This window comes from Leptonychotes weddellii, chromosome 8 (genome assembly GCF_054177405.1).
Source record: "Leptonychotes weddellii isolate Sample4059 chromosome 8, ASM5417740v2, whole genome shotgun sequence".
NCBI lineage: Eukaryota > Metazoa > Chordata > Mammalia > Carnivora > Phocidae > Leptonychotes > Leptonychotes weddellii.
The window spans coordinates 50,941,013-50,957,063 of NC_138376.1; the positions used below are offsets into that span (position 1 = coordinate 50,941,013).

Below are 16,051 nucleotides of genomic sequence, written 5' to 3' on the forward strand. Positions count from 1 at the left end.
CCTTGCTCTATCTGCTTTCCATAATTTCTCAAAGATCACTAGCCATGGTGCCAGGTTCTACATCTGTGTTCCAAGATGGATGTGATCTGTCTGGGGTCCAGAAGCCTGAGTTTCTTTAAAATAACTAGGCATTCATTTAATTCCTATTTTCCTACATTTAGTTTAGTTTCCTTTCAGCCTTTTTTGGCGTACTCTTTACAGTTATCGTTGAAAGAGGAACAAAGTAGTTTTGTCCAGAGCAGCAGGGAACTTGTTCGAAGTGCAAACTTTCAGGCCCTACCCCAGATCTACTGTGGGGTGGGGTACAGTTACCAGTGTTCTCACAAGCTGTCTAGGTACTCTGATGCATGCTGATGTTGGAGAACCGCCGTATTAGATTATCCTACCCAAGCCATGGTCTCATCCATCAGTACTCATCCTGCTCCCTTGTTAAATTACCCCCTTTCCCCAGACTTTGTTGCATTCTGGGATTTAGTATTCCTAATACAGCCCAGAACCGTTATTTTGTTGGAAAATATTTTTGTAATTTTTTTCATTTTTTGTCTGTGCCCTTTTTAACTGAGCTCATCAGGAACTTGCCTTGAGTTTTTCCTAGAGGTATCTGTCCAGTTCAGTTTTAAAGTTTCAATTCATGGGCTCCGAGTAATCTTTCTCTAAGTTTTGTTGAAATTCACTTTCCCAAAGGGTGGAATATATATCCGATTATGCAAAATATTTAGGTGCTTTTTGTTTTGCTGTGTGTGTTTGTGTTTTGCCTTTTACAACTTAATTTCTCATAAAAGCCCCATCACTTCAACATCATGTTTGTGCTGTGTAGGTGGTATGCATGTGTTTACGTTTCCATTCAAAATTTGGATATCCATTTTAAGCAAGTCTGAGAGGCAAAAATATCTCTCATATGGAGGAGACACTACTTCATAAGAAGAACTGTCTTTCCCCAAATAGTTAAGATACACAATTTTTCAGTAAAGACAGCTGTGTCATGTCGTAAAAATATGGTAACTATAACTACAAATCATATTAACTGATACAAAACTAAATGTATCTTGCACAAGTACAGATTATAAAATCAATATTCAGTACCAAAATTTCCTTTATATTTTCTAATATATTCATAAAAGTATAAAATTATATATGTCCTTAATGTAATATGACCTGTTCCCATAACTTGCCTTTAAATTGTACGGCTATAAATTTTGGATTAGTTTTTGCATGCAGTTAAAGATTGAAACTGTTCTTCCCTGAATTTGGAGATTTTTTAAAGTATTTTATTTAAAATGTTACCAAGTCTATTAATTTAACATACTTTGCCCCTTAATGTTTTTACGTAAATTTTTCCTGGCAACCACAATTCATTACTGATCTGAGGTTGGGAAATAAGTTTTTAAAACTGAATTAGCCCATTTTTATATAATAAATACAAAAACTTACAACCAAATTGTGGATTAATAAAAAAAAAATGTAGATATAGGTTTAACATGATTTTTAGTGTCTCAAATAAAGAGACCTAATACAATAATTAAATATCGCATCTCTAAAGATAAAAGATATTACATGAATAATGCATATTTTTTTTTGAATGATGCATGTTTTGAAATAATTTTTAAGGCTTCTCTTTGTAGTCAGGGAAGACATAATCTTCTGGTTTTTAACCTCTGCTTTAATGAGTAATCATTATGATGCTCTTTGAAAATTGGTTAAAAATGGGTGAAGTTCAATATATCTGACACTTTCATGAGGAAACAATGAATCAAATATTTTATAGTCATCTCTGCCTAATGAAATTTTCGGCGACAATTGCTCTGCTTTGTGGGTAGAGCAGCATCAAGTGGGCACGGCACGTTGAACCAACTTACACAGAGTGCTCTTCTGTGTGTTTTCAATACCAAACTTACCAAGAATATTTTTTCAGAATTTCATTCTTTCCTACCTCAAAACTGACATCTTTTTACAACTAAGCATGCCTCAAGTCATTCTGCTACTATTACCCATAAGATACGGCTTTCTTCTTACATAGAGACAGAAGAAAAATGCTAGAATACATTTTAATTAAAAATTCTGAATTCTTTTGTTGGTTTGTGTTTGTTTGGTTTATGTTTTCATTTTTCCCCTTCTCTTACTACAAGTCCTCATGAATTTTTAATTTTTCTAAGTCATTATTTTTCAGGCTTAAAATTAAACTGAGTTTTCAGAGGCTCATATGGTTTTTTCCTGCTTCAAGTCAGTGGCAACTTTAACACCACCCCCCCCGCCCCACCCCACCTCAGGGGCATTCGAGCATATGGATTGATCTTGTAAAAAAATTCTTCTTTACCCCACATGGAACTGAAGATGATAAATACTTTTGAACCCTGTATGTACCTTGACCATATGGACTTCATAGATAAATGTTCATTAATTTTCAACATGCATAATTTTGAAGGAATTTCTAATGCAGTATGATGAAATTCTCCTTGATTACCTCTTTCAAGAAGTATTTTAATGAAGAGAACTTGTAGAATTCTTTAGGGGAAAAGCCTTTGAGAAAAAGTCAAATTCATGTGAATATATCCATGATTTCATAAAACTCTTTGCAACAGACTGATGGAGAAACTTCTCTGGTATCTGCCTTTCCCTGAAAAGCTATGCAGAGTTGTTTAAGAATAAAGTATGGAGATTTTTGAAAGTTCATTAATCAACTTTCAGATGTGTTTTAGCTATGGACTGCCTGAGATCTATGAAAGCATATCAGAATCAATAAAGAGTGATTGAGTAATCTGGACCATCTACAAACAATAGATATATAATTTTTTAAATATTATTTTTTTAATTTGATTAAGGAATTTGTTTCATAGAGAGCAGAATACAGTAATGAAAAAATAAAAATGCATTAATTTTCTTTTGTGAATTTTTATATCCTAATTTACAGTTCTTCATAAGGATATCGGTCCTTGCCGAGCAGCAACAATAACAGGAACGCTCTCTAGGATTTCTCTAAATGATGACGAAGAAGAAAAGGGAACAAACCCTGAAGGGCTAAGCTATTCCACACTCCCTGGAAACGTCATTTCCAAAGTCATTATCCAGCAACCTACGGGTATGCACATGCCCATGAGTATGAATGAGCTGGGCAATCAGTGTTTGAAAAAAGAGAACAGTGAATTGCGAAGAACTGTGTACTTATGTACAGATGACAATTTGAGAGGAGCTGATATGGACATGGTCCATCCTCAAGAAAGAATGATGGAAAGTGACTATATCGTGATGCCCAGAAGTTCTGTAAATACACAGCCATCAATGAAAGAAGAAAGCAAAATGAATATTGGTATGGAAACCTTACCACATGAAAGGTTATTGCACTACAAAGTGAATCCCGAATTCAACATGAATCCCCCTGTAATGGACCAGTTTAGTATGAACTTAGATCAACACCTTGCACCCCAGGAACATATGCAGAATTTGCCCTTTGAGCCTCGCACAGCTGTGAAGAATTTCATGGCCTCTGAGTTGGATGATAATGCAGGACTATCAAGGAGTGAAACTGGATCAACGATATCAATGAGTTCATTAGAGGTAAGCAATAGAATAAACCTTTCCTTGATATTTGAGATATTTGATATTTGAGAAATTGATTCATACGACACTGGATTGAAGGAGAAGACTCACATTACCTTTTGCAGTTATGTATCATACACAAATTTTTGGCACGTTGGTATTAAGATTCTAGACATACTTTTTTTTTTTTTCCAGTAGTACATCAGAATGCTCTTTCTCAAGACCATGTTTTGAAAAGGGAGTCCTCTATATTTAAAAGGATATCAATCGTAATTCTTTCATAATGGGAATCAAGTACAGCACTCATAAAGGAAAAAATAGAAGATCCTCTTGATGTTTCTCAGGTTACCAGAGATCCTTTTGGTGGTCAAAGTAGTTCCTGGATGGCATTACAAACTTAAACCAAAATCTGGATTTTCTGTGTGAGGGCATCCATTAAAAATACCAAAATTGGAATGTTTCTGTGGAGTCTTCCATTACACTGATTATAAACTCTATTTTTATGTTAGATCGATATCTTTCAGAGTAAGTGTTTTGCTGTCAGCTCTTGTAGAATGATGACCACTAAAATTTTTTGTCTTAAATTGTGAGCTCTCAGGAGGAATGCACATTAATCAGATTAAGAGTCAAGACTCCGAGGTCCGACCACATGGCTTTTCTATAAAAACAAATTCCCCTCAGCTTCTTTTCTATTTATAAAATGAAATACAGAGTAGTCAACCGTTATCAATATCATTCACATTATAATTAATCAAGGAAGACCTAAGGAATGTGTCTTTTTTTTTTATCAACATACATCATGTTACTGTTTTGTCTGTGACTTTTATATCTAGTACCTTGAAATTTTGCTATAAACCTACTGCTGATATATTATGTATGTTTAGTATACAGTGCAATACATGCACTCTTTTGCATGTATGGCCAGTTGTTTTAATATGATCGGTCATTTCATAAGACACTACTTAGAGAAAGACACTATAACTGGTTGCTTACCCTTTCCATCAGAAATATTGCTGATCATCTTATGTTCTTGTGTTCAAAAGTGCACTGAAGCAGTTGTCCCTCCCTTCTCCCCACAAAGCCATTCCTTCTACTAGGTTAACAGGAAAAGAGATCCTGTAAGGCCAGAGCAACTTGATGAGTGGTGTGATTTTGAGATTTTTTCCCAACTGGATCAAGGAGCTTCTAGATGGGAAAAGTGGTGATGTGGATGGGATCTAGAATAAATCCCCAGGTTCTAGATCAGTCTTAACAGAGTAGGTTTTCTGAGAAGAATCATCCCTCAGAACCAAAAGCATAGGGGCAGTGAGGCCAAGTTACATGTAGGGGCAGGAGCTCCCACTACCACTGGACAAGTGTGTTCTGTCCTTCTGAATTAGCAGACAAGCTACTATTTCTCTGTTTCTAACTTGTGAATCCCAGAGACTAGCAGGTCACCTTTGTATGACCACATAAGCACAGCTACATAATATTTATGCAAAATCACAAAAGTTTCAAAAGGATTTTCAGTGAGTGTGCATATAATAATATAACATCCTAAGTAATCATAATTCTGATGTACTACTTGAAAATCATAATGACCATATGAGTCCTCTCTATAGAACAGCTCTTTAAAATGTGCTAAAGGGGCTGGAATGGAATTGCATTAAAATATCTTGCTTTATTATAAAAATGCTTTACATCTAAAAGCCTAAAAACCTCTCGGGGGTTTGATATTATACAGGTTGTGTGTGCTTGAACAATAGACTAAATTTCCAAGTGTTGCTCTGTTCAGTTTGTAATTTTTCCAAATCTCCATATCCTTATTATTAAGTATAAGCATCATATATAACTGTGATTCAGCCAAAAGATCTGCATTTAAATGACTTAGAGATCACAAGGCTTACATCTTGAAAAGGAAAGAAAATTCAGGATTCAGAATGAAAATTCAGTTCCTCGTTTTCATTCTTTAAAAGAATTTAATAGTAATTGCTTATGGTGACCATTTTAGGAGACAGCTGAAAGAGAATATATAGATGTGGGAATGAATAATAAAAATTATCATTTATATAGCATCTTTCATTAGCAGATCCTCAAATCACCTTAAAAACATGAGTCAATTAATCTTCACAACACCTCAGTGCAATGGATAAGTTGTTATAATCCTTGAAGTAAAGTCATTTATTCAAGGTTACAGAGCAAGTACATAGCACATCTAGGAAAAGAATCTTTCTGTCCTGATCAATTTTATGCTGTCTAAAAGAGACCGTAATGTGTCTGGACATTAGCAGGAGAACAATTTTAAAGTTCGTTTTAACCCTTGACAGACATATGGTCTTACCGTGAATAAAGACAGGACAAGGATAAAGTATAGGTATACACAGCTAACAGATTTTGGACATAGGTCTGTGACTAATGAAGATAAAGTCAGTGGTACGGCTTTCCTTATGAGCAGAGTGATGCATTGTCAAGTTGAGTTATCAGCTCTGCTAGACTGTATCTGCAGGGCCAACCAGTGAGGAAGATGATATCCTGACATTAGAGGAAGAAACCAAAAGATGACTGGAGTATCTACATAATGAGGGGATCAACGGTAGCCAGGAGGTGCCCGGAGTCTTTTAGAAGACAATGTAAAGACGCAAGTGGGTGAATATGTGGATGACGTGAGGCCCAAGCCACAGAACGGTTTGAGTTGTCTCCCCCTCTGAGCAAGAAGGAAGATCACAGCCACAGGAACACCCAGCCCTGCAAACTGCAGCAGCAGAGGACGGCCAGGTGCATCAGGATCCTTTCAAGAATAATGTTCTTGATGTTCATGTGAATTCAGGAAGTTTCCTCCAGAGGAGTGGGTATTCACAAATTGCCAAGTGGGGTTGGGGGGAGAAAGAGAAGAAGATAAAAGCTACCAGTTGTAGCACAGAATGTGGTTTGCATAAGGAAAAGAGAAGGCAAGGAGAAACAAGATTTAAGGGAAAGAAAACAAAAGCCAGAGTGGGTGAGTGTGTAGAATTATTTATTCAAATAAGCAGGAGGCAATAAAGAAGGAGGGAGGCTCCCCAGCCCTGAAATGCAGTGCCATTAGAAAAGGCTCTAGCCTTCAGAGGAGTTTGTTTAGCTACCCCCCAATTATTGAGTGTAAAAAAGTTTGATGAATGCATGAAGTTTCTTGGCATAAAAGCTTATCCAGATTTTCTCCCTGCCCAATATTACCTTCCTTTTTTTTTTTTTTTTTAAATAATGTGTTATCTTCCATCTGTATCCATTCGCAGGATGGGCTTGATGAGCAATTCCGAAATTGTAGTTTCTGAAAGATTTAGTTTCCACAACTATGGGATAATTGGAATTTTAATATGATAGAAATCCTCACAATGGCTCCAGCCCTCAATGTCCTCTAAATGCTTTAAGGTTAAGAAGAATAAAACTGTCAGGGGTGTCTGGTTGGCTCAGTCAGTTAATCATCTGACTCTTGATTTTGGCCCAGGTTATAAGATTGGGCTCTGCGCTCAGCAGGGTGTCTGCTTGAGATTCTCTCTCCCTCTCCTTCTGTCCCCCACTAAAATAAATAAATAAATGTTTTTAAAACAATTAAAAAAAAAAATTAAACTGTCATCCGCACTTAAGTCATTCACCTTCAATTAATGAAAAAAAAAGTGTTGATATTTGGTGTGTATAAAAAGCAAGTAACCACTAGGTTGCTGTGGAGCAGGTGGGGAAAATATTAAGGTATCATAGTCCTTAAGCCATTTTGAGGACTATGAAACATAGTTTAAATTTTGGATTGTGGTCCTATTTATTTTTTTAAAAATTCTAGCTATATCATTGTAAGATAGGTCAGTATTTGCTTTGAATCTTTGGAACACTGGTATTTATTCCACAGCCTGTAGCTTGTTAGATTTAAATAATAAACATTTCCTCACTCAAAAATCTTTTCAGTTTGTATGCATGTCCTGGGCCTGTTTGGCACATGGTCCATTCTGCACCCTTTTCCCCTGTGTCACTGAAGGCTGATGCAGGTTCCTGTGCTTCTGACTGGGAGTGATTGGCCACTAGGAGGCACTGGGGAGAGATTGGAGGTGGGCAGAATCCCAGGATATTTCTCCCCTGTTCGTTCTGCTTTGGACACCATCTTGTGTCTCTTTAGCTGCAGTTTCTTAACGCTTCTGGCTTTGGCCAGGTGTCTCAGCCCCTGGGCTTATGTCACAATGCCATCTCCCTTTGTCCAGCCTGGGGGATAGTCACTTCTGCTAATCTCTGGGTTACCTCGTGATCCTGTATGTGGCTTCTCAGCTCCACTATCACTAGAATTCTTATGAAACACTTTGCTCAGATGAAAATACATTAAGTGGTTCCTCTCATTCTCCTGACAAATTGTGTTTTAATTTTTCTTATTCATGAAGAAACCCTTAATGGCTAATCAGATTAGATAGGTTACAAAATGATTTTATCAGGAGCAGAAAGTTTTGCTACTCCAGCTTTTCTGACCATTTCGGTATAAACTTAACTATGCATCTGAAAACATTGTCAGATAAGTCTCCCTCAATTTAGAAATGGGTAGAAGGGGACACCATTCTAGGCTACATTTTTATACTCCAGTTTTCTGGTCATGAATTATAGAACTCTCACCATAATGGTTTTTAAAGGTAAAACATGTCAGCTGTCATGTCACATTGCAGTTGCCTCCCATAAAGCTCTTGTGAGGAGCAAATTAGATAATGTATGTGAAAACCCTTTGCAAATTGAAAGAAGCACTTCAGATGTAAGGTTGTGTTATTATTTCATTACCATTATATCTTGAATTTCTGTGAAGAAGCTTGAATGCTGTATTAAATCAATATTTCAGGCTTTAGACAAAATATTATGGCCTCACTTGGGAGCTGGGAGACGGTCACTAACAGAAACCATTACAGAACTGACCTTTGTCCAGAAGCCACTTTTTCTTTTTTACATTTTGTTCTCACATAGCTGTGATGAAAGGAAGGCTTGCCCTTCTTTAGTGTTTTGTTTTATGCAGGCATGCAAACAAAATTAGCTGAAATAAAAGTCATTTTTCAAAATTAATTATCCTCAGGTTTTATTTTCACAGATATTTTGAATGGATTTGGTATCAAAGCTTTCTCCTTGAGTATGTTCATTGCTTACTCTATAATAAAACTTTTAATGGCAGTCATATTGCCATTTATTAGTCACTGTAATTTATCCCTTGCAGTGAATTCTCTAGTGTCTGGTCCAGTTTAATTTGAAGTGACACAAATAATGAATTATTCCCTCTGAGAAACTATTCATTGTTCTAGAGGATTTAGATATGGAAAGATGCCTCGATGCATATACTTCCTAAGTATTCCTCTGTGTAGCCTCATACTCTTGTACATTTTCTTACTCTTAAATCATCCTGAATTGTTTTTCCTTCCATTAGTGATAAACCTGCATTCCCCTCAATTGTCTTGATCCTTTTCACTGTCAACTAATCCATTCATAATGGTTTTTTTTTTTAAAGATTTTATTTATTTATTTGACAGAGAGAGACACAGCGAGAGAGGGAACACAAGCAGGGGGAGCGGGAGAGGGAGAAGCAGGCTTCCCGCTGAGCAGGGAGCCCGATGCGGGGCTTGATCCCAGGACGCCGGGATCATGACCTGGGCTGAAGGCAGCCGCTTAAAGACTGAGCCACCCAGGAACCCCCATAATGGTTTTCTTTGTGTATTTAGTCTGCCTGCTCATCCATATTCTCCCAAAGAATAAGAAAAACAACAACAAAACAAAAACAAGAAACAAGTCATGTTATTTTGGACTTGTTTAGCTGCCATAGTGTACCTCCTTTACTTATTCATCAATAATTTTGTGAATTATTGTGCCAGGCCATTTGGTAGATGCTAGGGATATAAAAGTGATCAAGACAGTTGTGGATCCTATCCCTGTGGGGAATAAACCCTATGGAAGAGAGAAATAACTGGTAACAAATGAATAATCTAAAGGAGTGTACTAAGCTGGGTAAGGACCATGGAATGTGAGGGAGAGACTTGATAAGGTGATCTAAGCCTCTTACAGTGCTATATGGGGTGAAGTTAAGAAGGAACATGGCTTATGAGGATCTCTCTGGAGGTTGAGATGTTTCAGGCAAAAGAAACTGTAATACAGAGATAGGAAAAAGTTTGGAATATTTTAACAGGATTAGAAGTCCTGTGTAACAGTGGGTGAGCTCCTTAAGATGTCGTTGGCATAGGAAGAAAAAAACAGATTTTAGAGAGCCTTGTAAAACAATTGAAGCAAACAAGGACTGTTAAGTGAAAGATTGTCATGATCATTTCTCCATCCATCCATCCATCCATCCCTTCGATGGTTTGGGGGAAAGGATTAGGATCCAGTATTATTAGGAGTGGGGATAGAGCAGAAAGTTGGAAGACAGTTAGGGAGCTACTGAAGTTATCCAGACAAGACAGGAGAATGCTTTTGACTATAGAGGTGACAGTGAAGATGGAGAAGAGTAGGTGGATGAAGAGAGATTTCAGAGGTGAAATAGATACCACTTGCTGGTGGATTTGATGTGCAGGGTGAGAGATGGGGGAAAGTCTCTGACCTGACCAACTAGATATCTGATATTTTCTGTGATGGGAAAGACATGAAGAAGAAAAGAGTGTTTGGAACTTAAATAGTATTTACCACCATGGAATGAATGCTATCATCCAGGAGAGAAGATGAAAAAAAAAAGAATTCAGGACCTCAACACTTAGAAGACAATGAGATAAGGAAGAGCCAGCAAACGGACACTTGAGAATGAGCTACAGCAAACAGGAGGGGAGAGGAGAGGAAAAGCTAAGATCATGTGTTTTATTGGGGGAAATGATTAAATTTCAAAAGCTTCTGAGAGTCCAGCAAGCTAAGGACAGAAAGTTGACCCTGGAAATTGACCAGATGCAGCTCATGAGAGACCTTGACAAGAATATTAATGGAGTTTTGAGGATAGAATACAAGTTAGGATGAGTTCTAAGTGGAAAATTAGGAAAAGGAAACCACATAGAAGAACTGAAGAGATTTTTTTTTTATCACCTACTGTGACAAAAAGGATGCTTTGTATCAAATTATTTGAGAAGTTGGGGATATATATGGACAGAGGGATTTAGATCTTCATAAAATATTTTAACACCACCCTGGCTTATTTTAAATTTATATGTAGCAGTTCTTCAGTTGTCAGTCAGAAAAATTGTTATGTCTTGATCACTTTTTTTAAGATTTTATTTATTTATTTGATAGAGACAGCGAGAGAGGGAACACAAGCAGGGGGAGTGCTGAGGGAGAAGCAGGCTTCCCGCCGAGCAGGGAGCCCAATGCGGAGCTCGATCCCAGAACCCTGGGATCATGACCTGAGTTGAAGGCAGACGCTTAATGACTGAGCCACCCAGGCGCCCCTTGATCACTTTTTTTAATAGATTCTCATTTTTTAAACACATAACCACTTTTTCTAACCACCTTTATACCTTTCAACAACTTCCCAGCAAACTCAGAGGGACATTTGAATAAACATGTAAGTCAGTCACAGTTTCCACAAACTTGAGTGCTTTGAAAGACTTTACAACATACGGCATGTATACCAAGGATAACAGAATTAAACACTCTGGTTCTTGCATTACACCACAATTTCCCAGTGCCAGATACTTCTTTAAGATAAACTAGGATTAAAAAAAAAACAAAAAACTAGGATTTTGCAATGGGGGACACATCATGGAGGTGGAGGTCAGCTACTATGTGTTACTGTATCATTGCTCATAAAGTATCCCATGTTCAAATGGTTTTTAAGTTACTGTAGTCAACACAAATTCTTTTACATTGCCATTAGATTTTCTCTCAAAGAAGTATCATGCTGATGCTTTTTTTCTCTTTTAAAATAAAATTGACAAAAGTTAATCTGCTTGAACTTACTTTATGGCTAGAAAGCATCTGTGTCCCACTGCTGTCAGCCTTGGATTGACTGGGTCCTGCATTGTTATTCTTGCTGAGTTCCAGTAACAATCAATAAAATATCACAGGCATCTTGACTACAAAGTATTACCACTTTTACCCCTGAGCTAGTAGTGGGAGAGAGTGGATAAAACACAGGGTTTGGAGTCAGAAGACCTGAGTGTGAATCCCAGCTCATTTGCTTACTACCCAGGTTAAGCGAACAAGTCATTTTAACTACACTGGTCTGGAGTGTTCCTAATTCATAGAATGGATATAAAAAAATGATACTTTCCTGACCATCCTACAGGGCAGGTAGCATGTTCAAATGTGAAAGCACTTTATAAACTGAAAGGTTGGTACACTTGGTCAGTATTGTGGGGATATGAATTATAGAACACAAATTTTAACCTCTCATGGGCTCCGAAAATCTGCCACATTTTTCCCATTCTCTAATTTTTAAGTCTTCACTGCTTATCCCCACCACCATCATCTTTAAGCTCTTTAGATTGAAATCTGTGTGCTTCATTTGTTTACTTCTTCATCTGATCCTTCAAGGCTGCTAGTTAGGCTATAACTCTGTTAGAATTTAACTTTCATAGAATTCAATAGAAGAGCGAGAAATCTATTTATAGGAGTATATCTGTTTTCTTTTTCATATTTTATATCAATATAGGTACATAGGTGACATCACCCATCAGAAGCGAAAACTCTTTCTGGTGTTCTTCTAGGTCGCATCTTTTGTTCTTGTTCCTAAAATATGGAGCCTTTAGTGATATGTGTCCGTCAGCATTTCCAGTTCTTAGGCTACACAGCTTTGCATTCAGAAACAGAGCAACGTATGGTTGTTACGACCTTTGGCAACAAAGAACCCCTCAATGCTTGCAGCAGAAGCGTCTCTTACTTGCTGGCTAGCTGAACATTTTTCATAAGATCTCACTATTTAATTTTCAAATGGAACACAAAGCTCATGATTACTGTTCTATAGTAACTTCTTAAAACTGTTCCCAGGCTTGCATTTTGCTGTATTAGGGAAAGAATTTTGCTTAACGTATACTTACAAAAATATCCTGCTGAAGTCACAGTGCCAAGAAGGCAAAGCATTCAAGAGGAGAATGGAAGCACTGACGTTCTGTATGGCATATTGCAGCAAAGTGTGATGCGCCACATGGGAGCCTGATATTTATACATCGCAGTTAGATAACAATAGTGGCGGGAGATGGCAAAGGAGGCCTGGGTTAAATGCCTTCCTGCACACGTTTCTCCTTCCAGGATGTCACCGGGGCTAGGCTACGGTGATGCCAGAGACAAGGACCAAAATGACATCAACATGCTATTGCCATTTAATAAAGCAGTCTCCTTCTCAGTGTTCTCCTTGATCATACTTGAAGACTGGATTCTGTAATCCAGCTCCACCAAAATCAAATAATTTCAAAACTTTTAGACTTTTTTTTAACAGAATCTTTTAGTATATCCCCTTCTGTCTAGTGAAGCATGCTTTGGGGAGTTGGTTCATAGGGAGGCTCTGGTTCTACAGTGACAGTGTAACTCTAGCTGCAAAAACGTAGGCAGGTTTTTCAATAAACTACATTAGTGCCTGTATGTCTCTACTGTTTAGCAGTTACAAGAATCAACTATCATGGGTAGGATTCCCTGATACGTTTCTGAACTTAAGGTAGGTATTGGGATAGGTAATGGGATAGCAGAAGAGAAAGGAAATGTTTACATGATACTCAACTGCGTAAATATTACTTGTTTTTAATATTTATTTTTTGTTTCACCCCCACTTCCTCAAAAAAAATCCAAATTAAAAAAAAAAAAACCCTCATTGGAAACTTGCTTTTGTTCTCTAAAAATTTGGAGGACCCTTTCTACATTTACCAGATATCTCCTTCTATATCAAATCCCTCTGAGCACATGCTAAGTGTACCTATCCTACACTAATATTCATAGAGTCACATTAATTTCGTTTAATATTTCCTGATTTTATCAGGCTTATCACCTAATCATTTTACTAATATGTATTGATCTATAACTAGAATCAGGAGCTGTTTAACAGAGTTGGAGCCATAGAGGAACATTGAGATACTGACATCTACATTTATGTTTCTCGGGGGTGTGGACTATTTTTTTTTTTTTTTTACTGAATTAGAATAGATACTTAAGTTTCTAAGAACTAGCAATTAGGACTTTCCTATCATGGAGAATTACTAAATACCAAAAAAAGTCTGTGGTTGAGACATACAGAACTTTAGGACTCAGACAGAAGGCCAGAGAGATTTTAGTAGAAATGAAGCCGGGAGATAGGCTGGTGGGAAGTCTTGAGATGACTAGATGATTTTTTCCTATATGGCTTTTAATCCTTTGTGTCTCTAAAGTAAAAAAATATAGCTTTGCTATAATAGACCTAAAGTTTCCTTAAAGATTGAAATTTTTGTGTGAATTTATATTAAAAAATTCTTACTGAAAAATTAGTTAAGAGGTCAGGATGAGAAATACTCTATTTTTATATTCTTCTTCAAAGTAAGAATGAAATAATATGGATGAAAGAGTTTGAAATCAAAAATTTCAACATATTCTGTGAAGAAAATACTTGTAATACAAAGATGCAGGACATTTTATTGAAAATAATAATTTTCATTTTATTTGAATGACTAAACATAACTTTATATTGGTTTTTCTTCTTTTAAAAAAAATCTAACAGAGAAGAAAATCACGATACTCAGACCTTGACTTTGAGGTAAGTTTCTCCGGATTTTTAAAATAATTTTAATTGCTTGAATTCAAGATTGACATATAATTACTTAACCATGTTACTCTGCAGTAGGTAGGAGCTCTACTTTTTAAAAATTAAATGAGAAGTCAAACATTTTTAATTAGAATCCATACTGTAAAACTACTTGTAGAAAAAAATTTTAACTTCTAATTGACTTAGATGTATGCTAAACTGAGATATTCCAAACAAGGAATCCATTTTATAAATACTAAGACAAATGGGCAATTTATGGTGAGGACTGAATTTGATCAGTTCAGTTTGTTATGAGGTAAGAATGTCGGTCTCTTCGTTTCATATTTGTAACAATTATATTGGTTTTACTTCAGTAACTACCTGAAAACAGAGCCTCTGAGAATGCTTTGGCTGGTTATGTAGGCTTTCTCTGGAATTGCCTTGTGTACTGATTCCCCTTATTAAGGTTCTCTGTGATACATTCCAGATTCTTTTTTCCAATAGCAAGTGTTATTCAATGTGTTCCCGTGTTCAGTAAATGCCTTTTCACAGATATAAACAAGATGAAGATGTTCATTTCCAATTTGCATTGAGTTTATATTGATGTTGTAATATCGATGCTAGAAATCACTGAAATCATACCATTTGAGCAGCTTATGCTAAGCACAAAATTAATGATGTTTGAGTGTCACATAAAAGGCACTTATGCATCTTGATAATTGGATATGATTCATAGCCTGCTGACATAATTGGATATAATACGTTATAAATTTCTCTAGCATATTTGTACTGTTTTGATGCTTACATAGAACTTGATAATCTTAGTTGATATTCCTAAAATTATGGAAACCTTTTAGAGTATGGAAACTTCTAGATCAGTCATTTTATGTAGATGAATGTTGTAGCTCAGCCATATACATCAGGTATCAAAAGTGAGACTTAACTGTTTCTATTTACTGCATTGGTAAACAAGCTCTGGTTTTACCCTAAAGAGAACTGGCCTTTTTTAGTAAAATTTCACACTACAAGAAACAAAGTAATAATAAAGAATCTGACCTCAATAATTATGTGGCAAAATTTCCTACTGATGCATCTCAGTTGTAGCCACTTGGCATGGGATAAAAACTTCATTCTATCCTAAGTTTTAGGGTACAAAGAAAAAACACTTAGCGATCTTCATTTTTTTACTTTTTACTGCCTTTTAAAGGACAGATTTTTTTTTTTTTCTATTCTTTAGGTCACCCAAAATAGAGGATCATTGTGTATATATTTTTTGTCCTGAAAGCAGTAAGTTGTGTCAGTACAAATGAAAGGAGGTGGGAATTAATCCATGAAGCATCAGTGACAAAATATAGTAAAAACCTAGATCTAAAATTAGGCCTCAATGCAACCAACCAAAGCTATGTAATCAGAAGCTCTGAAAAGAACTCTTACCATATTGGGTCAGTTGGAGCATTAGAAAAACTTCCTTTTTCATATATTTTCTGTGGCAACTGGTAGCAGATTCCTTAAGCAGATGCTTTTTTCCTGCTGCTTAGTATCCCAACATCCAACCATGGTATTATCAAAACATTTACTGGTAATGGGAGACGTTGCAACACAACCCTGGGTAGTTAGCTCTTTAATTACAATGGTTACCGCATGATTGCTAGAAGCGTAAAATTGGGAGCCAGGGGGACACTTTGCGATACTACATTGTCTTTACAAACTTTTTAGTACCACTCCCCTTAGTCTGTGTGCAACTGTAGGTATGTGGCAGAGACCTCATAGATGGTGTTCAGAAAAATTACTGCCAGCTTTAAATGCTGATAAATTTTAATATGATATATTTGTACTTTGTGGATGGTCCTTGACGAAGAGCCAGAGTTGCCTCCCTCC

At 36.5% G+C, this 16,051-nt stretch overlaps 1 protein-coding gene across 5 annotated transcripts in view; it reads left to right on the forward strand.

Moving 5' to 3' along the window:
• ADGRB3 (adhesion G protein-coupled receptor B3) overlaps window positions 1–16,051 on the forward strand; it is a 700,248-nt gene that overhangs the window by 661,425 nt on the left and 22,772 nt on the right. For all 5 annotated transcript variants that reach the window (XM_081828473.1, XM_081828476.1, XM_081828477.1 and 2 more), the window contains 2 exons: window positions 2,909–3,552; window positions 14,150–14,185. In XM_081828473.1, coding sequence (XP_081684599.1) covers window positions 2,909–3,552; window positions 14,150–14,185 — 680 coding nt within the window. The remainder of the gene's footprint in view (window positions 1–2,908; window positions 3,553–14,149; window positions 14,186–16,051) is intronic.